This window comes from Ailuropoda melanoleuca, chromosome 9, assembly GCF_002007445.2.
Source record: "Ailuropoda melanoleuca isolate Jingjing chromosome 9, ASM200744v2, whole genome shotgun sequence".
NCBI lineage: Eukaryota > Metazoa > Chordata > Mammalia > Carnivora > Ursidae > Ailuropoda > Ailuropoda melanoleuca.
Window position 1 is genome coordinate 94,652,662 of NC_048226.1, and position 22,707 is coordinate 94,675,368.

Below are 22,707 nucleotides of genomic sequence, written 5' to 3' on the forward strand. Positions count from 1 at the left end.
CACAGGTTCTCATAGGGTTCCTGGTGGAAGTGAGCCGAGTTGCCCAGGGATTAACTCATTCTTCATTGGCTTGTCTCCCTCCCTGTTCCATAATCCAAACTCTCAGTTGTGTTTTCTGGGATTACTTTCCAAATAAACTCCCTGTACCCACCATCTTATCTCTATTCTTCTGGGAACTCAAATTAAGGCAACCTGGCATGCGGGCACAGGATAAAGTAAAAAACTGTCACTCACTGAACACTTACTGTGTTAGATCCTTTGCTGACTTCCCTACAGACATCAACTCAAACTCCCCACTTTCCAGATAATGAACTAAGGCATCAAAAGATTCAGTAATTCCCCAGGGTTTCCCATGCCAACTCCTTCCTCATGAGAAAACATCCCTTCCTACTTACTGACACTAGAGAGAGGCAATCTGATGTGAGCTTTCCTGACTTCCTCCCCCACGGTCTCTCTGAGCCACCCATTTGTTCTTCCTCCCACCTGGCTTAGGAGGTGAAGCTTCTACAAAGGAAGTAGCAAGAGGCTTGGGGTTGGGGGTAGATGGTCCTGGGTTCTAATTGTGACTCTTCCACTGTTTAGTGTCTGACCTTGGCCAGGTCTCTTTCTGTTTCTGGACTTCAAGTTCCTCATCTATAAAGTGGGAGTAATCATGTCTTAAAACTGTGATGATTGGACAATGTTTCACTAAATGCTATACTTCCAGCCTGTGCATAGTGGCTGTTTCTGAGGAGGAGTGCAACCCACATCATGTACTTTTCATGGTTATGAGTTTCACTCTTTACTCCGTCAATCACAGTTTCTTTCTTGTGCCTTTATTCTCTTCCACCTCTCCCACTCAATTGCTTCTTTTCTCACATTTATTAATATGCTCACATCTCCTCTTTCGCTCCCTCCCACAACCAGTAACAGACCGCCTTGTCACTCCATGTCGTCCATGAAGCAAACATCACTCTGCCCCATGATCATTGAAATGTCTATTTATTAATAAGTGGTGCAGTATTTGTTTTAAGATAGAACATAAAAAATCAGGTAAGAAGTGTTTGCATAATATATATGGAAATCAACCTAGTAAAGTTGTTCAAATATTGGACAGAGCCAGAATAGAAATTACACATACAGTTTAAAAATTACAGGAAATCATATTATAAAGAGCACTAAAGGCCACTTGTGGAAGAGTTGTGTTCCCGTGTAAGCCAGAATGTGAAGGAAGCCTACTTGTAGCATGGAGACAAATTCAGGGAGCAAGGCACCAGAATTCTATGCCGTTAAAGGGGGTTAAAGAAAATACAATCCAAAATCAAATACAATGGATTCATGTCACTGGAAATCTCAATCTGCTCGGCAGAGACTGGTGTTTTCCATCGCTGCTACATTAGAAAGAAAGAACAAAAGAAAAGGAAGAATAGCCATATCCCATTGAAAGCAACGTGGAGAGCATTTTTCTCTTTAAAACAGGAAATGATTGACAGATCTGATGAAGTAGGCCCATCTTTCTAATGTGATTTTTAACATGGGCAGAGCCTGCCTCGTGTCTCCAGCAGTAAGATCTCTGATGCGTGGAACACGGCTGCCACCGATCTTGGACGTTGTCCTCCCACGTGGATTCTTAACCCTCACAGGCACATGGAGGGTGGAGCTGTTCTCCCTTCCCTTGAAAAAGTATTCAGAGGGGAAATAGGGCCCAATTACCAGATCAGGTTGACTTCTCACTGGAGAATTGTGATCTTTTTAATATTGAGAAAGAGAAACACAACTGTTGTGAGCGTTTGGCCTCCCAAAGAATGTTTTTGCAGACTCACCTGCCTTTGCAGGATTTCCAAGGCCTGAAATAAGGGTCCAGTCTAGAGACAGAAGACCAGAGTCAGGAACCACATTTGAATTTGTTTGGATAAATCAATGACAGGAGATCCTGGTGGCAGGGTTGGTGGGTGCTGGGCGGAGAACAATTGGCACTTAATGGGATTATCCGCAGCCACACCAAGTTCCCAGACCTAATGGATTCCACCATGAACAAGGTGAAAAATTTATGTGGCATTATTTTCTGCCACTGACAGCTGGATTGTGAACCCACTCAAAGGGACAGCTAGGACCCACTGGTTGGCTGAATGGAGCAGCTGACGTTGGTCCCCTCTGGGAAACCAATGGGTCTGATTGTTTTACTATAAAGTCCGCTGGGCATAGGAGGGCAAGGCATGGGTGTGATGTGGGAGCATTTCCATTGACCTGGGAGACACCGTAGGGGGAGAATAATCTTTGAAGGTACATGAGCTTTGGTTACAATCCCAGCTCCACTTCTAGAATGCCTGGCCTTTGGCGAGGCATTTCCCTCCTCAGGTTCAGTTTCTTCAACTCTATGATGGAGACATTAATACCACCCACACAGGATTGTGGTGAGGACCGCAGGAAGTCAAGAGACAGAACCATCACATACCATGCAACTCACAAAGACAGCTTAGGGTAAGTTTCTCTCCCCTTCCCAGACCTGTCTTGTGGGCAGAGTAGGACATGGGAAGAAAACATGTTCCCATTGTTCACTCCTCTCAGGCATCAGACTGTAGTCCATTTGACACATCGAAGAGGAATTACAAATATATTCCTGAGCACTAGGCCAGGCTTTTGACTGGTTAATTACAAGTCACACTCAGGTTACTCTTGTATAGAGTCCATGTTTGACTTATTTCCCCAGAACAGGGCTATTTAGAGGCTAAGAAGACAGGTAGAATGACAGTCTAAAATGACTGCCATCTTTCTGACTTTGCCTTAGAAGTTTCTGGTTCAGTCCGACTCAGAAGATCTGCACATCCTTCTACGGGGTTTAGCAAGGGCGACTGGGGAGCCCTGCCAGATTCTGACAAATCTGTCCCAAGCACAACGTAAGTGGAAACCAACTATGTTAATCCTCATTGGAGCCAACGGGGAGGCCTGTTTACTTTCTAAAATAATTTCCCAGTTACACAAACATAAGGTGTCTTAAGCTGAATCCTGTCTGCTTCTCTGTAGCTTTCGGTGACAACCCTAGAGTACCAGTTGTGACCCAGCCAAGATGGGCATTCTCTTGGACAAAGCAGGAGAAGCAAGGTGTGAGACCCAGAGATCCCACTGCGAAGGGACACCTTAGTTGAAATAACACCTTGGGGTCATATTGAGCTCCCCCAAAATCCCATCCCATTTCCTAAAATCAAACCCACTAACTTTTCTTCCAAGGCAAAATCCTGTGAAAGGATTGGCATGTAGATGAGGATACCATCCGAGGCATGGCTCTGGAGCTGAATAAGTCCAAGTGATGGGCCAAAGAACTGAACCAGTCCAGACTTGGTGGGACAGGAGGGGACAAAGTAGCAAGGTCAGAGAAGTGGAGAGGAGTGCCTGTATGGCCATGAGGTTGTTCTTCAATCCTTTTCTCACCTGCCCATGGCAGCAGTGGTTGTGCCAGGCCTTTGGAGGTCAACAGGATTTGGGGAGAATGAACACTGTCTTTCAAGGCATGAGATCAATCATATTTCAGAGACGGGAATAAGTTCCATCCAATGTGTCTGTTTAGCAGTTTCTCGAGTGGGCCAGGAAGTCCTCCTTCATCTCCTGGGCTGACACACAATGTTTTCTTCTTGGTTGCTATGTGACTGTCAGTTTTTGATCTCCAATATCTGGACCAGGAATTAGGAGACCTGGGTTCTTGATTCACTCTGCCACCCAAGCACTCATTCAGCCACTGGGTGACTAGTGTGATTCCCTTTACGCTGAGCCTCTGCTTCCTGATCTAAGAAGAGAGGTGGTTGTTTTTGGTGATCAAGGTTTCTTCTTGCTCTGAGCATCTAGGAATCAATGAAATTGTATCTTCCTGCATCTAGGACAATGAAGCAAGCTACTAGTCACAATTTTCCTACAGGGACAACAAAGCTGAGGTTGTTGGAGGCTGGGAATTAATACCCCTAGGGAGAGTTTGCACGAGCTTGAGCTCTTTCTTCTGGAAGTTCTCCATTCATTGCTAGGGTGTTGTCTGACAGACATCATGGCACAGTTAACTTTCCTCGCTGCAACCACTAGTCCCTTCATATTTCATGGTTCCTGCTACTTAGCTTTGCCTCCTACAGATCTTCCTTTGAGAGAATGCTGCAACATGCGGTCTTGTGGGTCCAGTGGAACTGCCACAACCCAGCCACAGCAACCCAACAGTCCTGCCACTTTCATTCCAAGCATTCCTGCCCTTCCTTGTTTCATTTTTAGAGATGCACTTTTTGAAAAAACAGCCCCCATAAAAGTGCTGGAATCAGGATGGCATTTCCACCTCTTTTTTCTAAGAAAAGAATTTTCTGGGGGTAAATTTGGAGTTCATAAATGATACCGAGAACTGAGGCAGTGGTGTCCACACACAGTATTAAAAAAGAACACGTGTGGCAGTGTCCAGCCACCACTGTACTGGGGTCTTTACATATACCAATTGTCTCATTTGAAAATCAAAAACAGACCAGGAAAGTCAAACACTTGCGAGTGCCCTGAAACTCAAATTTTCATCCAGGTCATGTCTATATCCTTCCTGTCTCTTGAGATTCCCACTGCTGGTTTCCCAAAACACTAAAGCTATGGAGCTAGCTTGGTCCCTAACATGGTCTCACCTGGGCATCAGGTTAGGGAATTTGTTCAGGGGACTGTTGGCTGTGTTTTGAATAGTGTAATATCAGTAACACAGGAATGTTGAGTGATTTGGATACAAAGAAAGGACTTCTAGTCTTTTAAAAAGTTCACCTCCAAATAAGCAAGACTTCAAGGACAAGTGAGGACATGAGGTAAATTCCTAAAGACGCCTGGGGTTCAGAAAGCAAAGAAAATCCATATGGTCCTAAATGCCGTGGGAGCATATTCACAGAAAACAAAGGCCAGCTGCGTGGCATCTTCTGGGGAAAGCTGGGGGTATGCTTGTCAGTACTATCCAAAGTGCAGTCAACTTTTTAGACCACTGCAGATTTCTTCTCTTGCTCCAGGAGAATTTGATTAGCAGAGTCCTATAGGCAGAGTGACACCTTTCTCTTGAAATAGATGTTGTGTCTTGGCTTGTACCATAAGCCCCTCTAGGTCAACACTATGAAATGGAAGTAACCCAGCTTCTTGTCTGGACTCAGTCATTGCAGGGATTTGGAGAGGAGAAGAAAGCTAGTTTTTTCCCCGAAGAACCTTCTCAGATATTCTAGAACCTCCTTTGTACACAGCATATTTGGAGCTATAAAGCCCAAAGTACTGAACCCAAACTCAAAGACCTCTTTCAACCACTCAGTCTTTCCTCAGCTGATGGGTTCTTACCATTTTGATGGAGAATTCTTACTCTCACTTTCCTCCATGCTCAATCTCCCATGGATCCTCAGTGAGGAATAGCTTGCGTAGTTGTCTTCAGGGATAAAATCTGATACTTTCCATTCCTGGTAGACATAGTTTGAAGGGACCTCCAATATGTCAGGCCGCCAGAATCTGATGTTTTTCATGGCAGGAACTGTGGTTTTCGTAACTCTGAATTTCCAGGGTGTGACACAGTGCCTTGCAGACAGTGGTGCTTAGTAAATCTCATAAATGAATAAACAAACGAATGTTTTTATTACATTCTCAGTAGAGTGGCATGGATTTAGAAGAATGGTCTTGCAAATTACGAGTAGATCCTATATTAGGATTTCCTACAAGTAATTATTCTTTCAACTTACAGTGTCTAGGAATTGCCCAGCACAAAACAGGCAAGGCATAATGCATTCATTATTGACTAATGAGCTCATTTTGAACTACAGTATATCTTGGGGTTTTCGAGATTCTTTCACTGAAACTAGAGCTTCTTCATATCATTGTTGTATCTACTAAGTCCAAGCTCTCAGTTCCCAGAAAAAGTGTAGTCAGTGAATAGAACTTTCTCAATTTGATGTGTTTTTTTTTTCTTTTCCTCCCACGATTTTTTTCTTAAACTTTTCATGTTTGCTTGCGTGCTGGTGTTTGATGGTCAAAACACACACTTGATCTCGAGTACGTTCTTCTCAGCCCAGCAGGATCACCTCTCACCTAATATTTAGAAGATAGCTTTGTCTCATTCATTTTGATCTTCCTAAAAAATGACCTCTTCAAGTTTTCCTGTATCATACTGTGATACACAGAGACCGAACACCTATAATGGGATTACGCTTCCATTTGAGGAAACCATAAAAACTAGCTTTTACAATGGAATTAATTTGTCATGATTCCATGGGATTCTGCTAAAATTACTGTAGTTTCCCCTGCCAGCTTCAGGACCACTGGTATATCTGAAGTAGAATGTTCGTGGGTCACATTATTAACCAGTCCTCTTGGATTTCTCCATCACGCTGTTCTTTTGGCTGACAGAAAGATCTTTGTGGAAACACACATTGTTTCTCCCTGTAACTTAAGTTCAATCCTACACCTTGAGTTTCTGCTTCATCAATGCCAGCCACATGATGATGTTGTCTGTGAGCAGGTGACTTGAACAGGTTTGGCTTGCTTTTCTGGAATGGGCTTTTATTTTTTTTTTAAGGGTATCAAAGCAGAATATTCCAGAAGGTCATTTTTCTCTTTTTCTTCAATGGGAAAGAACAGCTTTTAAAAAGTCTTATCATTTAGTTACTCATGATCACGGATTTTGTCTTTGTCTACACTGATAATGACAGCTTACTACCTGTTGGAGACATGATGGTAATTGACATAAACCCAATCAATCCCTGTCATCCTGGCCTTATGATCCAGCAAGGGAGGCTAGACTGCCCTCTTAATGGTTTAAGAAATAATACAAGCTCTTATCCTTTGTAGGTTTTTCAAAGAACCTAAGGAAGCCCTCTAACTTTGGATCCACGGAAACTATGTTTAGCTTGAGGATGAGAAAGTCTCACTTGCCCACCTGAGAACGCCACTGAGTTCCTGGAAAATGCGTCTGTTGGTAAGATACCGAGGCCAGTCAGTTCTGCAAGCATATTAGTAAGGTAGGTAAAAACACTTGGTGCATATGTGGAGAGTTTGATTCATTCTCCATTTTTTTGTTTTGTCCCAAATAACTCATGTACATAAAAAAAAAAACATAGTAACGTGTTAGATGATAGGTAGCTCAATCACTTGTAGTAAAAGATTCTAGGAGGGTCAGAAGCAAGGACCGAGCCCTAAGGAAGGGACATAGGGTTTCTTAGGTCATTAACTCCAATGGTACTTTCATGCATATGATCTATTCCCTTTGCCCTTCAGATTGCTAGAAGGTCAAATGGCAAACCACAGGGGAGGCGGGTTCAGGTCTGAATTGTGTGATCATTCTTGTGTATTTCCCACCTTAGACTGCAATGCCAACACCTCTCTATTTGTGAGATTCTCCATGTAAAATGCCATCTTCCTCTCAAGATGCCTGCCCTGGGCCAGAGACAGCAGGCTTTGGGTGTGCATTTCTGAAGCCGGGGACCACACCTTCATCACCATTGTACTCTGAGCCTTTTGCACAGTACTTGTTGACATGTGGGTTGAAAGTAACCAAGATCTGAGAAAGTAGTTCTTCCCTCCAACAAAGTACAAGGTTCCTGCGTCAAGTCGTGATGAAACCAGCAACCAGATGTCTGCCAAGCTGCCATAGCTCTTGATAAGACTGTGAGGAGAACATCCGCGCCATTTGCGTGTAGATGGTTAGGCCCTTTGATCAGCTTGACGGTCACCATGGCAACCACCCACAACCAGTGCTTAGGTGCAGGATAAGAGCGAGCCAGTGATAGTCTGGCGTTGTAATTTAGCTAATCCTGCCTAAGCCTAGCAGGAACCTTTTCCATTGAAGTGTTTCAGAAAGTAGTGACACCCCATAAGAGGCCAGAGGATGGCTTGGGCTTAATATTAATACTTATTCACTAGGGCAGTGCTCTCCAGGGGGTCCGCTTACACTTGGGCTAATCTTATGGCTACGTGTGGTTTAAAAAATCTGGAGGAGTAAAACTGGATGGTTCTGAAAATTTTGCCCATTTGCCTAATAATAAATGTTGACGCTTGCTTGCTTGAAGTGTTTGCTTTATTCCCCTAGATCCAAAATGTAATGCACCAAGCAAGCACGTTTTGCAGTAAAAGCAAACAGCCCCCTCTGGCTGGATAAATTTTGTTGTGGGTGCTTGCCACACGACAGAGTCCAGGTATCTTGGTGCAATTTCTGGGTCCCACTGTATAAAGGGCAGAGTAGTGTGGTAGGAGGAGACCAGGGCATGGAGTGAGTCAGCTGACTGGGCTTTGAGTCCCAGCTCTCCAGGGGATGATGAGGTGACCCTGGGCTTGTCTCTACCTGAGCCAAAGGTTTCTCATTTTTACAAAGGAGAGCTTGGACCAGATAATTTCTGATTTCTAATTTTCATTTGAGATGGATATTTTGTACAAGTACCATGGGGAGGAATGTGAGTTGAAACCTCATTTTGAAGGCACTGATCTTAGCTCCTGCCCAGAGGGGCACCCTACTTCTGACAAATTTCATTATCTTTGGCTACATACATTGGAAACTATTTGAACCTGTGTGTGTGTTTTCTCCCCACCAATTCATAACTCCCTCAAAATGCTACACTTGGGATTACCAGGGATGAGGGAACAGGCAGGATACAGACAATGGCAGACCAAGTGAGATCCCTTCGAGAGCTTTTAGATGGTTTTGCTAGCTTTTTCTGAAAAAAACAATTTAAAAAAATTCGTGGTTTTGGGTAGGTGATGACCGTCTCGTTCCTTTCGTAGCGTTGTAGCTCAGTCGGCCACCTCATTGATAGGCAATGCATTTTTGTTCGCCAACTATTTGCTTTACACAAAGGGGCAGGGGTTCGAGAAAGAACTTAAAGAACATTCCCTGCTTACCAAACCAAAATCCAAAGCAGCCAACCAAACGGACAGATAGCACAGCTCGTCACTAATTTCTCCCCGTCCTGGTCCAATCATGACTTAAAGTAAGAACAGCAGATAAATGTGTATCCTAGAAGAGATTAGCGGTACCATTTATATATTGTAAAGTCATGCAAACCATGCTTAAAAGGAAGCGGCTTCACTGTGGTGACCTGGGGAGGAGGAAGGCCATGAAAAGCCCCTGCCCGGTGGGGGGCCGCCACGCACATGCATGTGTTTGAATCAGCCACTGGTGGTCTCACCGTCAAGTGTCGGGTGTGAGAGCAAGTGAGCTGTACAAAGTCTGTCTACATTACAAGGAGGACTCAGCCCACGACCCCTTCTAAATGGGCTTGTTGGGAGGGGTCCATATTGAATCAGAAATCCCGTCCCCTGTGGAGGACAGAGGCATGGAGCCACTGGGGGTGAAGGGGTCCGTGTCCGTGTCTGTCTCACCCTCGGCGAGGTAACGTTTCTCCCTCATCCAGCTCGACCCCCCGTTTGGGCCAAACATGTAATCGTCTCTGTCTTGGGAGATGCTGAAGCCACTTGGAGACCGCTCCAGCTCCTCGTGGTTGACTGACATCAGGGACAGGGGCGTGTCACTGTCCCGCGTGATGCTCCGTCTCTGCCGGGGGGAGACTCGGTCCGAGCAGGGGCCGTGCAGTTCAGCCTGGGAGTGGTAGCTTACTCGGGAGTCGAGCAGAGTCAAGATAGGCAGGACGGTGGGCCTTTCCACATATGTCGCTGCCGAGGAGGAAAGCGTCGCTTGAACCTTTCCAGAACTGGGTCCTCCTCGGGGCAGGTTCACTGGGTCGTGGGCAAAAAATCCATAGGGGCCTACTTTGTCGAGGGGCAGCTGGTGGAAGCTGTAGGGGGCCTCTGGGGGGCCCGTCTCAGAATAATTGCAGATGATGGTTCTCAGATCGGAATCTCTGTGGTCCTCCAGCTTTTCTACCTCGGCTGGCGAGGATGCCCCCTTGGTCGGGTAGTAGTCCGTGACGCGCACCTGCAGCCGTTCCATGTGCTGCAGGTGCATATCCACCAGGAAGTCCAGTTTCTTCCCCATGTCGTGCACCTGGAGATACAAGCAAGTGAGTGTCACTGCTTTTCCAGGGCGGGGGTGGCTCTTTCCGGTCGGCAGGAAATACCACGGGAAAGCAGGAGGGTTCCTGCAAATCACCATCTGAACAACTACGGGTTATTTCGCACTTCCTACCTTGGAGCCCCGTGCATGTGTTCGTGCTAATATAGAAACAACCCAGCAAGGGCTTTCTGGGAAGCGAAAGCTGGGACCTGAGAGGGATCTGAAGACAACTGGTACCCCAGGAGCCCCTGCCTTTGGGTCAAGGAGCAGGAGTTCTTGATTTGAGAACATTTGCTTAGACAGAAGCCTGTGGGTTAGCGTCTGTTCCTCCTATGGGCTGTGTAAGCCTCCCAGACACAAGGGCAGTGGGGAGCAAGAGCTGTACCTCTTAGAACTGAGGTCCCAGCCAGGGGCCTTGGAGTGGGAGGTGCACTCGGGTAAACAGTATCTGCTCCTACCTGCAAAACCTGGGAACTGATTTAATCTTTGTGAGTGCAAACACACGGTGTGCGTGTGTGTGTGCCCGTGCATGTGTGCGTGTGTGGTGTTCTCTCCCCAACAAGTCACAACTCCCCAGAAGGCCCTGCAGGCAGGAGTAGCACCCCCTCTTCCAGGTGAGGCCAGGTAGGCCAGTACCACGTAGAGGCTGGGACAGTATCCAAGCCTTACCGGTAATTACTACTTAGAACACCTAGGAAGTGCCGGACCCTGCTCGATGCCCCTTACAGATGTTGACTCCTTTCATTTCCCAACCGCCCAGGGAGGTGAAGACTGTGTTCTCTCTCTTTTATAGGTGAGGAAACAGAGGCAGAGAGAGAAAACAGTTTGTCAAAGGTCACAGAGCTGGGAAACGGAAGAGGTGAGACTACAAATTAAAATTTAAAAGTGAAAAATGATATTGCTGATAGGCCAAGAGAGAGTAATCCTTCAAGTTTCCTCTTGCCTCTCTCACGCAGATCCCATGTGGGGTCATGAATAACGTAAGAGGGCTGGGAGGGATCCTGGTGGGATCTGACAGAGCCGTCTGTCCGGTGCGCAGCTGAGTGGACTTGGCTCTCACAGAGGCCCCTTCAGAGACAGTGAGACGTGAGCTGCATGGGGTGCTGGGTGGGAACAGCTTCTCTTTCTGCCCTGACCGAAGCCACAGAGAGCCTGCCCTGCTCCAGGGCCCTTCGTGCAGGGCTACCCACTGACCTGTTCTCTGGGGGCTGGAAGACTAGGGACACAGGGAATGTGGGGAAGGGGACGAGCATTTCTTCAGGGAGCAGCACCTCGAGCACGTGCGACCAGCAGCTATGTCTATTAAGCGTCTACTGCGTGCCAGTGACTTTCCACACGATTCGAAACGTGTACCAACTCATTCAATGCTCCTAGTCCCCTTATGAGGTGTTAGAGTCCCCATTTTACAGATGAGGACACTGCGGCTCAGGACAACGAATGAACTTGCATGTGGTCCCGGAGCCAGTATGTGCTAACTCAGGATGGAATTTCCACATCCTTTTTCTGAGTGGTCAGACTCAACTCTTATCTCCCTATGAAAAAAAAAAAGGACATTTAAAAATAAACCTTCTACGGCTTGTTTTTGGGTGAGGGAAAGGAAAGATCTACCTGTCTTTCGACTTTCACGAACTTGCCCATCATGCTTTGGTCTTCAGTTTCCGAGGTGGACGCTCTGGCGACGTACGGTTCATTCCTAGGAAAGAGCCAACGAGTCTTTAAGCTCATCGTACCTATGTTTGCTGTGCCAGGCTGGCTCAGCGAAGCGGGCCATCGGCCCTGGGGCTATCATCCCCATGCTCACGCTTATGCGGTCTGGAAGAGGCCCACTCAGCTCTGGAGGCACGAGTGAGGCAGGAAAGGCTGGGATTTCCTTGCCTGCAGCCCCGGGGTCTTACCCTTCTTTGCAGCAATAGTTGAAGCCAAATATTCAGCTGTGTTTAGGAGGCTTTGGGTCAAAGGTAACAAATCACCTCGCTGTGCCTAGAAGGTTCGGTGCCTTTAAATAGCGTTCTTTTGGCCTTCAGTGTTGAACTGCGGTTGAGAGCTTCTCATGTAAGTGTGTGGGGGGTAGGCTGGGTGGGACTAGGGGTTGGCTAATCTCTGAAATTCTAGACGGTGGCCGTATCTCATTGGTTCCATTTGGTTAAGGCGGGGAAACAGGTGGGGAATGGCATTGGGATGGTTCCTTGGTGGTGCAGGTTATGTTCTAAGTGGAAGAGAACCTGCAGGGAGCCTGGCTATGGCTCAAAAGCATCGTGTCAGGCACTCTGGACGTAGTTGGTTTTTCTCTCTCACACGCTCCTGACTGCTGCTCAGTCCCTGGCCTGTCTCTGGCTGAGCAGTCTTGAATTAAAGCAGACATGGCCCGTGTACTCATTCCAGCTCACCGTTTTCCTTAGCTTGCCCAGTTTTATAAACATGTAAGCCATTTCAAAAATAAGGAATTTCATATGACATCTGGATGTTCAGGTTTTCTTGAAAAATGAGACTTTCCAGAACCAGAGGGTAGCGATTCCTAAAATTAACAACAGCAGAGCAGGGGGACGATAATCCCCTTTGGCTGGGGCACGTGTCCTCCAGGACCCCAGGGTCCACCACTCCCTATTCCATCCCCTGGCCCGAGGTTGAAGGTCAGATGTCTTTAAGTCAGCCCGCTTATGCTCTTGCTTTGTTTTTCATAAAGTGGTTATCGCTATAAGGTTCATGGGAGTTCTTCCTTAAGCCTGACTCCCTTTCCTCATTCATGCTTCCTGCCCTGAAGACCTCTGGGAATTAAGAACATATAAATTTGGGCAGCAGACCTTCTCCAGGACTGCTGCGCCTGGTTCACTGGAGGCCTGGACAAGGAACAATTCCAAACACTTTGTATGGGGACAGCAGGACTGCCCCGGTGAGGGACAGAGCTCTCTGCCTGTGACTGTGCTGTCAGAGGCCTGACGCCTGATTTCCTTCTCTGTGAGGGGGTTCGGTCAACGTAGGGCTAATGATGCAGGAAAAGCCAAATGGCTTCCACTTTGTTCGGACGAGGTATTCTTTGTGTTCCAATGAACTTGCAGGGCCCCTCTTCTTTAATAACCCATTGATGGTTATGTTTATTTTCAATAACCACAGAAGGAGTGTCACCCACACAGTCTGGGAAGAGGGGCAATAAGTCTTTAGTATGGAAACCTTACAAAACGGGAATAAGCTTCAAGCTCTTTGTTTCATTTTACTGAGAGGAATGGCAACCTCCCAAAAAAAAAAAAAAAAAAAAAAAAAAAAAAAAAAAAAAACCCCCCCCCCCCCCCCACCCTGCCACCCCCAACCATAAAGGAAGCGAGCTGAGATTTGGAGATGGGGACGGGCCATGCGGCCTCAGTCCATGTTCCCACGCCCCACCTGGGAGATTGCTGGGATGGGTAGGTAAATGCTGCCCCTCTCTGAGACTTCTTATGTTTTGGGGTAGATGGAGGTCCTGGGGTGAAAATCATGTCTATTCTGAAAGAGACACACAAGGAGGGGATTACATCACAAAGAGCTTTACAGGTAAAGAGAGGAGAGCGATTCCTTCTCTTCTCTCTTCAGCCAGGCAGGGTCTGAAATAATATAACAGAAGGGAAAGGGGGGGAGGGGAGAAGGGAGAAAGAGGGAGTGAAGGAGAGAGAATTTATAATCGCTATATATTATTATTATTATTACTTTTGTGCAGTAGTAGCGAGCATATCTCCCCAACCCAGGGGAGAGAAGCCCCTAAACCAGAGACAGGGTGAGGAGCACATCTTGTTGGTTCTCATAGGAAAGGCCATGTGGAAGCCTATCTGGTCTTTCAGCATTTGTATTCTTTCCCCAAATATCTGATTAGGGAGTTTTCCTGTAAAACCCTAGGCTTCATTTGCAGCTGTGCGGATCTCTGCGGCTCTTCAGGCTTCCTGGCCACTGGGGGGTGGCCTCGCACCTGCTCCTGCACCTTGCTTCCTTGTCTGCATGCGGCGCCAGCTCCCCGTCCATTTGGCGCTGAGCACAACCGCAGACAGACGCCCCCACTGCCCCGCAGGGCTGGGGCAGGGTGTGGGAGCAACCCTGAAGGCTCCTTACAGGCCCAGGCCTGCTAAGACCGTGCGCACAAAAGTGGCCAAGGACCACTCGGTTTCTCTGCAGACCGGGCGGCTTCCCCATGGACACCACCATATCCTCAGTCGCCCTTCCTTCCTCTCGGGCCCACCACCCTATCAGCGTGGCTGGGGATACGCAGTCAGCTATCAGGTGGCCAGCCTCCAGCGGTGACTCTTTGAAATGCATGTGCCTAATACATACCGAAGGCAATGACTGCAGGAAGGTCCACTCGGCGTGCATTAAGATGGGCCAATATTTTTGATCGGTATGTCCTAGACATCACGCTCCCTTCACCTCGGACAGAACCATATGTGCCTCTGTAACAGCGTGTTCAGCTCAGAACTCATTAGCACATCCTGTTATGACGCAGGCATGGAGTGCCGACTGTATGCCTGCCGCTATGCCCACCAGTAGTCAATATTCCATTTATGGGTAAGTCCAGGTCACAAATAAGCGTTCCCCCAACCCGACATCATGGTTCACTTCCTACTCTTTCATCTCGATGGTCCTGTTCACTCTGCAGGACACCCCGGCCCTGCAACACGGTTCAGAGGAGGAAACCGAGGTCCAGACAGGACTTGACGGGACTTGTGTCCACTTGAAATCTCACACAGACCAGAGGACGAGCCCCACGTAGGGCTCTGGTTTCCTGAGGTCAGTTCTATGCCTTCATCTCATATTGCCCTTTGGGGTTTTTTAAAATGTTTTTTTGTTTTGTTTTAAAAGGAAATTTTTACAATTCATTAAAGATTTGATAAATTTAAAAAGTGGAAAAAAAATCACACGTGGACTCATCACTTCAGGATCACCACTGCCATCCCTTGGGGGAAGATCTACTCCGTTTCGGCAGGTTCCCTATATGGGAGTGCGTGTGTCTGTTTCTAGGTAAACATATGTGCATAGTTTTTGTAACCATACCACATGTATATATTATTAACCTCCCAAGATCGATGCAGAAACTATATAGGAATATAATCATTTGTATACATGTAAGTATATGGACACATGCAGGTGTAAGTGTATACATATACGTCTGACTGTATTATTGGTAATCATATTGTGAATATATATATTCAATGATTGCATAATTTTTTTATCTCATTGTGCATACTTTTTTTGAGAGAGAGAGGGTGTGAGTGGGGGGAGTGGGGGAGGGGCAGAGGGACAGCATCTGAAGCAGGCTCCATGCTCAGAGCCTGATGCAGGCTCCATCCCACGACCCTGAGATCATGACCTGAGCCAAAATCAAGAGTGGGACGCTAAACCGACTGAGCCACCCAGTGCCCCTCATTATATACATTTTTTAAGGGTCATTTGATGGTTGCATAACTTTTTAATGAGAGTGGGAACATTTTTTTTTCTTAATCGCTATGTAATATAATTGAAGAAGTGGAACGTGGTGCGTAGGACGGAACAGGAGTTGTGCAGCCAGTTGGATCCGGTGTGGCTTCCAGCTCTGCCACTGATTAATTTTGGGTAAGTTCAGTGCCCCTTGAGCTTGGGTTTCATGGTCTGTAAGAGGACGTCCCCAATGCAGTGCTGCGTGAGGTTATGAGGGATTAGACAGACATACGTATGCTGAGCACCCAGCTGCTTAGCAAAAATGGTGGCACTTACCAGTTGGCATTGATGCTGTTTCCATTATTTTCACTATTATAAACAATACCTGATGAAAATATTTTTTAATATGGGGAAGAATTTATATTTAGCATTGGACATTTGGACTCAGTTGATAATCATCTCAATCTGGGTGGCAACATCCAAAGCATCAAAGTCAGGGGCTGGTCAGTCATATGCCTTTTCTCCATGAGGACTGATCCGAGTGTTGACCTTGGCTAAGGTCAAAGTCATAGAGCTTCTTCACAGCCTGTTCGGTGCTTGTTGGCCTTCACATCCACAAGCCTGATGAATGTTTTTGTTCTTAAAGTTTCTCCCCAGCATTCTGGACCATTTCTGAATGGCTTTCGCCCTGAGCTCTAGCTAGGTTCATCGGGCTTTGGCTCCTTCATGGTCAGGAGAGAAGAGTTCCTCCGGATGCAACTGTCTTACCTGGTCTGAAGGTACTTTATCCTGGAAAGCATGTCGAGATGTCCTGCAGAATACTGCTCAATCACATCCTTCACGTCGTAAGGCCTCAAAGTCTCCTTAAATTTTTTTTTATAGAGACGGAATTGTAGAATTCTGCAAGGCGAAATAGAGACGTGTGCTTCATGAGTAGAGAGTAAAGGAAACCGTAATTCAAGCCTAGCACACTCAGGGGCAGGGAGAGAAAAGAACCAAAGAGAAAATGACTTGGCGGGGCAGGGCAGGAGAAGTTCCAACTCATGGTTCTGGTTCCACCCCTTTGAGCCACACAGAGTTAGACTGGCTAGTGCCTCTTCTTCATGACTATCTCTCTTCAATCATTTGAATAATAATGAAATCATAGTAACAATGAAGCTAACACTTATTGGGCATTCATTGCAGGTTAGACACAGAGCTACGTGCTTTATGAACAACCAGCTGATAGATCAACTCATAGATGATAAGACTGTGGTCCAGAGAGCTCCAGCATCTTCCCAGGGCCACCTGGCTAATAATGTCAAAGCTGTCCTCAAACCCAGGTTTGTATGCCGACAAGGCCCAGCCCTTAATCACTATGCCACACTGCTTTCTCTTTGAGGACAGCTGACATAGCTCTTCGTCAACGGCCTCTTGAATTATTTGCCTTCTAAGTGCCTAGAAAAGAGAAGCTAGCTTCAGTTCCTTGAGTTTTCTCAGCTTTTTAGTAAAGGGGAGCATCCAGAACTCGTAGATGCCAAAGCCTCCCCTCCATCGTCCCGGGAATCTATAAAGGCACCCCAGATGGCTAATGTTCCTTGAAAAGCCCATCACGGGGTCAACCCCCTCCCCCGAGCATGGTATCAGTTAAAACCTCCAATCACAGGCCAGCGCTGGGATACATGGCCTACCTCAGGCCCTCCCTTCTCCTACTTGTGCGGGTCAATTTTTGTAGTGTATTCAGAGTTCATTCCATTTGTCATTGCCCAGGTCCAGCTTCTCAACACTATTCTGGCTTATCGATTATGCCATCTAATTCAGGTGCCATCCTTTCCAACTGGGTGCCATTTTCTAAGCCTGCCCTTGCTGCAGCTCTCTCTAAGGTAGGTGTCAGCAGCGGGTGGCTCACAGGCCAAATCTGGCCTACTGCCTGTTTTTGAAAGTAAAGTTGGAACACGCCCACCCCCATTCATGTATGTACCGTCTAGGGCTGCTTTTGTACTGCAGAGTCAGAGCTGAGTACTTGAACAGACACCTGTGGACCACAAAGCCTGAAAGACTATCTGGCTCTTTACAGAAAAAGTTCGCCAAACCCTGAACTAAGGCATCAATAAAAAAATTCTAAAAAGAACAAGGCAGAAGCCAGACCATAGATCGTCACAACACAGACCTCCCTGCAGGTTGGCACAGATTCATTCACTGGTTTTCTTTTCTTTTTACTTTTTTTTTAAAGATTTTATATACGTATTATTTGAGGGGGGGAGGGGAGAGAGAGTGTGTGCACAAACAGGGGGAGGGGCAGAGGGAGAGAGAGAACCTCAAGCAGACTCCCTGCTGAGCATGGAGCCCAACGAGGGGCTCGAACCCAGGACCCTGAGATCACAACCTGAGCCAAAATCAAGAGTCGGACACCTAACCGGCTGAGCCACCCAGGCGTCCCTCACATTCGCTGTTTCTTTGAATCAGATCTTTGAAGCAGTTACGAATCTTAGTAGTAATGCTTCACCCCACCGTACTTCTGTCACATTGCACGGGTGGTGTCATGAGAAACCAGGTCCACGGCTCTGCTGAGGTTCACATATTATAACCCTCTTGTGCTTCCCTGATCAATGATTAGCCTAGGAATCTTGCTGAAAATGTCACAACTAGTTCTTGGAGAATCCAGCTTAGTTTCTAGAATTCACCGCCACTGCTGTAGAGTGCTCATAAGCCCATCTTCTGATCCAGGTTTCCTGTTAGTAAGCCTATTTTTATTTTCCTGTGGAATTCTGAAGCAAAACAAAAATAGCCAGGGTAGATTATCGTCTCATCTGACACACACACGCACAATCCTATAACTGACTATGTTGCTGAAAATGCTAATTGAAAAGAGCTAGGTGGATGGAGACATATAAGATCTATTATGGGTAAGAAGTCTGTAAAGGAAGAAAACTCCACGTCAATATACCCTCCAATCCCAGCCCCGTGAAATAAACGGTGGCCAAGGCCAGACAAGAGCATGACAATTGTTAATACTGTCAGGAGCCTGTGGGAGCATTTTCATAAACCAGGGAACAAGAGTTACCCATGATGCCCTGCTAACGTAGACGTCATTTTTCTTCAGGCAGCTACACGTTCCAGTATTGCCATACTCTGGGACCTGACTCACGAGTTACATGATGGGGCTTCCCACCCACCTTCCCAACGCCAATATCCTGTGGGAGCTGAACTGGGGTCTGGGTAGGCCCTCGGTGGGGCGGAGGGGGCCTCACCTGACGGCTCGGATGGCGGCCTTCAGGGTGGGGATCATCTCTTCGATGAGGAAGTCATTCCCGTAGGCCCTGTCTTCCACCATGGGATCACCTGTCCCAGCATCTGGGAGGGAGACACACATATCAAACAGTAGGCCATAGCACTTGGGAAGGCTTGGGGACTCCATTCGGTCAGAGCCTTCGAGGCTCAACCGCCAGAGTCTTTGCTCCCACTTTGTGAAACAATATGGTGTGCTTTAGTTGTGACGCCGTTCAGGCCTTCTTAGCAGGTCCTCCTATTCTCCAGACATGAGTTAGAGGTGCCCGCAGTTCAGGACTGTTGACTGGGGAGAAGGCTAGCAAGGCGGGGATGTGAGTTTTGGGGTTCCTGAGTGACCTCTCAGAGGCAGCAAAGGGCATCCACGTGGGTGGTGTTGTCAGACACCCGAGTCCAGATTCCTGCTGTCAGTCACTACTCTGATGACCTTGTGGGGTCACATTCTGAGCCCTGCCTGTCCTCCTTTGTCACAAGTAAAAGGGACACACGGAGGTATTGCTCCCACTGCCCCCTGGGGGTGCTGAGGCCCCTGGGTCTCCAGATCCCTCTGCACCTGGCCCTCTCTGTCCTTCAAGTTGACCTCCAAGGCAGTGAACCTCCATGTGACCACACTTAGGAACCAAGGCCGTGAGTCCCAAGGCTCCCTGGAGGCGTCTGCACAGATGAGTGTGGCGATCCCGGCCCGGAGAACAGCTAACTCGGGAGCCCCCCACTCCCCGCACTGTGGGGAGCATTGCAGGGGTCCCCAGCCAGCAGGTGCATGGGATGAAGCACGAAGTTGGTTCAGGAAGATGGGGATGGGCTGCTCTACAGATGGGGCAGGTCTTCTATAGGGGAGGGAGGATGGGGAGGTGAGGGGGGGCAGGGAGAAGTGGAGGGGACAGAGCAAGGGACGAGAAAGGTCTCACCTTCGGAGCTCTGCCAGAAAGCGTAGGCTTTCATGCGGAAGGCGGTGCGGAAACGTTCTTTATTGTTTAAGCCCACAGGCTTTGGTTCTTTAGAAGGACTTTCTTCTATGGCATCTACATTCAGAGGGGTAAATAGCTTTCCTTTAGTATTGCTACCACGAGGATTAGAAAGGCGAACCCGATCCAAGAGACCCAGCTTTTGGCTACAAAATAAGCAAAAGTGAACAATTTTCCTCCTTGAGTGCAGGCTTTCGTAATTACCCGTCCCTCTCCATAAAGACTCACACATTGACCTCCGCATGTGACCAGGGGAGCCGTGCCCTCAGTACTAAAGCTGATTTAGCAGCTTGGACTGGGACAGGGCTCGGCGGTTTACCAGCTAGGACATGGTGGGCACGTTTCTTAACCTCTCTGCATTTGTCTTTTCTCCAATGCTTACATGGAGCTCAAATGGCAGAGAGGACATCTGATGCCTAGCTCCCAGTGGCAGGTGGCCAAGCTTCCTGCCTTCCCCTGTCCCGTCTCCTCAATAACTTCCTTTGTACCACTCCATGGTGCCCAGCAAGCAGCTCTCACAGAAGAAGCCTTTCAAATGTTCCTCGAACAGACTCGAATGACATAAATTACAGAAAGCAGGTACCCTAACCCGGATGTCTGCGGATAGATAGGGGCCATGGATTGAACTTGGAGGGGAGGCGGTCCCTGAGCTTGGATGGGAAAAACATTGCCTCTTTACTTGACTAACCTCTAACGGAAATTAGCATAACTTTCAATGAGGAATGTAGGTAATAAACCCTAGTAATACCCTCAAGTCCCAGTCTTATCCTATGTCTTCCACAATAGAAATCACAAGGCATTTTAGATCCGGTTATCTCTGGGGATTGCTGTGCTCATAGCTGTTTCCAAATGATGGTGGTATTCTGACCGGCCACGGGTCTTGTCCTTAAATCCATCACGGAGAAGCCCACATACAACTGCATCTCAAATGTTTCAATGTTTTGATAGTTATCAATACAATCACTTTCTTTCGTAACCTTAGGCGTTTTACATGTGAATTCAAGATTGTGATTCTGAGAAAGGGTCCCTGGGCTTCATCACACGGCCAAAAGTGTTCTTGGCACAAAAAAAATGCTAGTCAGTCCAACATAAAATAGCCCCGGCACAGAATTTGTGTCCAGGTCCACCCCTGGCCATGCAGCTGACCTTGGGCAAATCCGTGTACTTTCTGAGCCGCAGGTCCCTCACCTTTAAAATAGGGGGGACCACTCTCCACTTCACCCAGTTGCAAGGAGATGATGTTTGCCAAGGATTTGGCATAAAGCCTGGCACACACTAGGTGCTCTATAAATATTAACTTCTTTCCTCTATTTTTCAACCCTGGGGCATGAGGAACAAGGCCCTCTTTGGATGGAACATACCAGAGAAAAGCCACGCGGCGAGTTTTCATACATCGAGACACTCTCGACTCAGTGGCTTCCTCTCGTTACCCCACACAGGGCTTGGCACATAGTAGTGCACCACGTGCTTGTGGAATGAATGGGTGAGCTGATGAATATGGGCTGTGGAAGCTGCTCTGCATTGGCCCGAGCTGATTTAGTCTTTCTAAGGAGCGTTGTCGGGTGATTGCAGCCACGTGCTTCCTGCCAGAAGCTGCTGGCATCTGTGGTGAGGTGCAGTGGGGAGGTCGCGGGTGCTGGAGCCGTGGAGGCGGGTGGAACCCTCCCCCTGCAGAGCAGGTGCCCCATACTCTCTGAGCACTGGGGCCTGAACGGTCAGCGGGCCTAAAGCACCTGCTGTGTAGAGGTCTGCAGACATTACACATGATAACATCTGGAACGTTCCCTGCCTTCAGCCTGGCACAGAGAAGGCACTAGGACGTATGTGGTTAATAAATAAGGGAATGAACGTGTGGATGGGCAGGCATTACTCCTGGCTCCCTCTGAACTATTCTCCCCCACCCAGCATCATTACACGAATAACCTGCCCAGAGTACATTCCGGAAAAATCTAGTACTCCGATGGCTTTATCCTCCCTGCGCCAAAAACAACATTTTCAGAGTGGCTTTCCCGACCAGTTCTAGAAGAACGACTGCTAGGACAGAGAACAGTATCAGGGTCCATGGGCTAGAAGTCCTGCACAAGGCAGGAAGTCGACTGAACAGAAAGAAGGCTTTCCTACCCTTGAGTTCAGTAGAAAGGGGACGTTAGGACAGTCTCTCCTCAGGTCTGCTTCTTCTTGGCCCCTGCCTCCTGTGTCTTGCTAGATCACCCAGAGGATGTGTCCTTCCATGTGCACCAAGCCTCTGCCAGCCCCGAGTTCCCACCTGCATGCCCAGCTCTCCAGCTGCCATGAGCCCTGCCTTCTCAGCCCACCTCATCGCTCTCGACTTTACAACAGCCTCAGCATCCCTTCCCCCCGTCCCCAGAAATCAGGGGCTGCGCATGTCTTCCAAAGACATGCTGCAGTTTTCTTTGTCACACTCACGCACTCTGTGCAGACCGTATGTTTCCACGTCTGCTCTCCACCCCAGTCCCCCCCACACACTGTAACGTGCAATCCCAGCAAAGCAAAGACTCGGCCTGGTTATCTTTGAGCCACCGACCCGCCCTTCCCCAGCACATCCCCAAGTTGAGGGTGGCCGTGAAAATCATGACCTTTGGGGAAATCCCAGCCCTGAGGGGTTAGGTCCTGAGGAACACGTGACCGAGGACACAGAAGTCACTCTCTCTGGCCCCAGCTCCTCACACGCACGGTGATGTCAGCCCTCGCTGCGCTCAGGGCTTTCTGAGAGTTAAATGAGGGGATGTGTGGAAAGCCCTTAGCCCACTTCTGGAATGAGGATTGGAGAAGCCTTCAGCAAATGCTGGCTGTCACCATTATCTTGGTTAATAATCCTCTTCCTGCAGAAGCAGGAGAGGGCTAGCGGCATGTGTGTAAAGGATGGATAAAATTTCCTGAGCCACAAAATAAGTGTTTTTTTTTAATTTAAATGAACTGAGATAAGTTCTGGGGATTTATATATTATTTTACAGTGCTTCCTAATGCCGGTCTCACACACTCACCTTTGTCACTGAACTTGACCTCAGCAGGATATAAGTTTATGTGGAGCTTAATTCCAGATCAACTAAGCAAGACAAAAGTAACCTTAGCCGCTCTGTCCTGACTGCAAATCTCAGCATAACCGCCCGGGGAGTTAGGAAGTTAATGACA

At 47.7% G+C, this 22,707-nt stretch overlaps 1 protein-coding gene across 1 annotated transcript in view; it reads right to left on the reverse strand.

Annotated features, from left to right (window-relative positions):
* Window positions 1–969: 969 nt before the first annotated feature.
* The window catches only part of KCNQ3 (potassium voltage-gated channel subfamily Q member 3), a 309,775-nt gene continuing 288,037 nt past the window's right edge, over window positions 970–22,707 (reverse strand). Inside the window, exons 10-15 of the mRNA XM_034668629.1 lie at window positions 19,498–19,700; window positions 18,553–18,655; window positions 16,091–16,222; window positions 13,328–13,426; window positions 11,558–11,642; window positions 970–9,940 (exon numbers count right to left, since the gene is read on the reverse strand). Of these exons, the coding sequence (XP_034524520.1) occupies window positions 9,206–9,940; window positions 11,558–11,642; window positions 13,328–13,426; window positions 16,091–16,222; window positions 18,553–18,655; window positions 19,498–19,700 (1,357 nt within the window). The 3' untranslated portion in view covers window positions 970–9,205. The remainder of the gene's footprint in view (window positions 9,941–11,557; window positions 11,643–13,327; window positions 13,427–16,090; window positions 16,223–18,552; window positions 18,656–19,497; window positions 19,701–22,707) is intronic.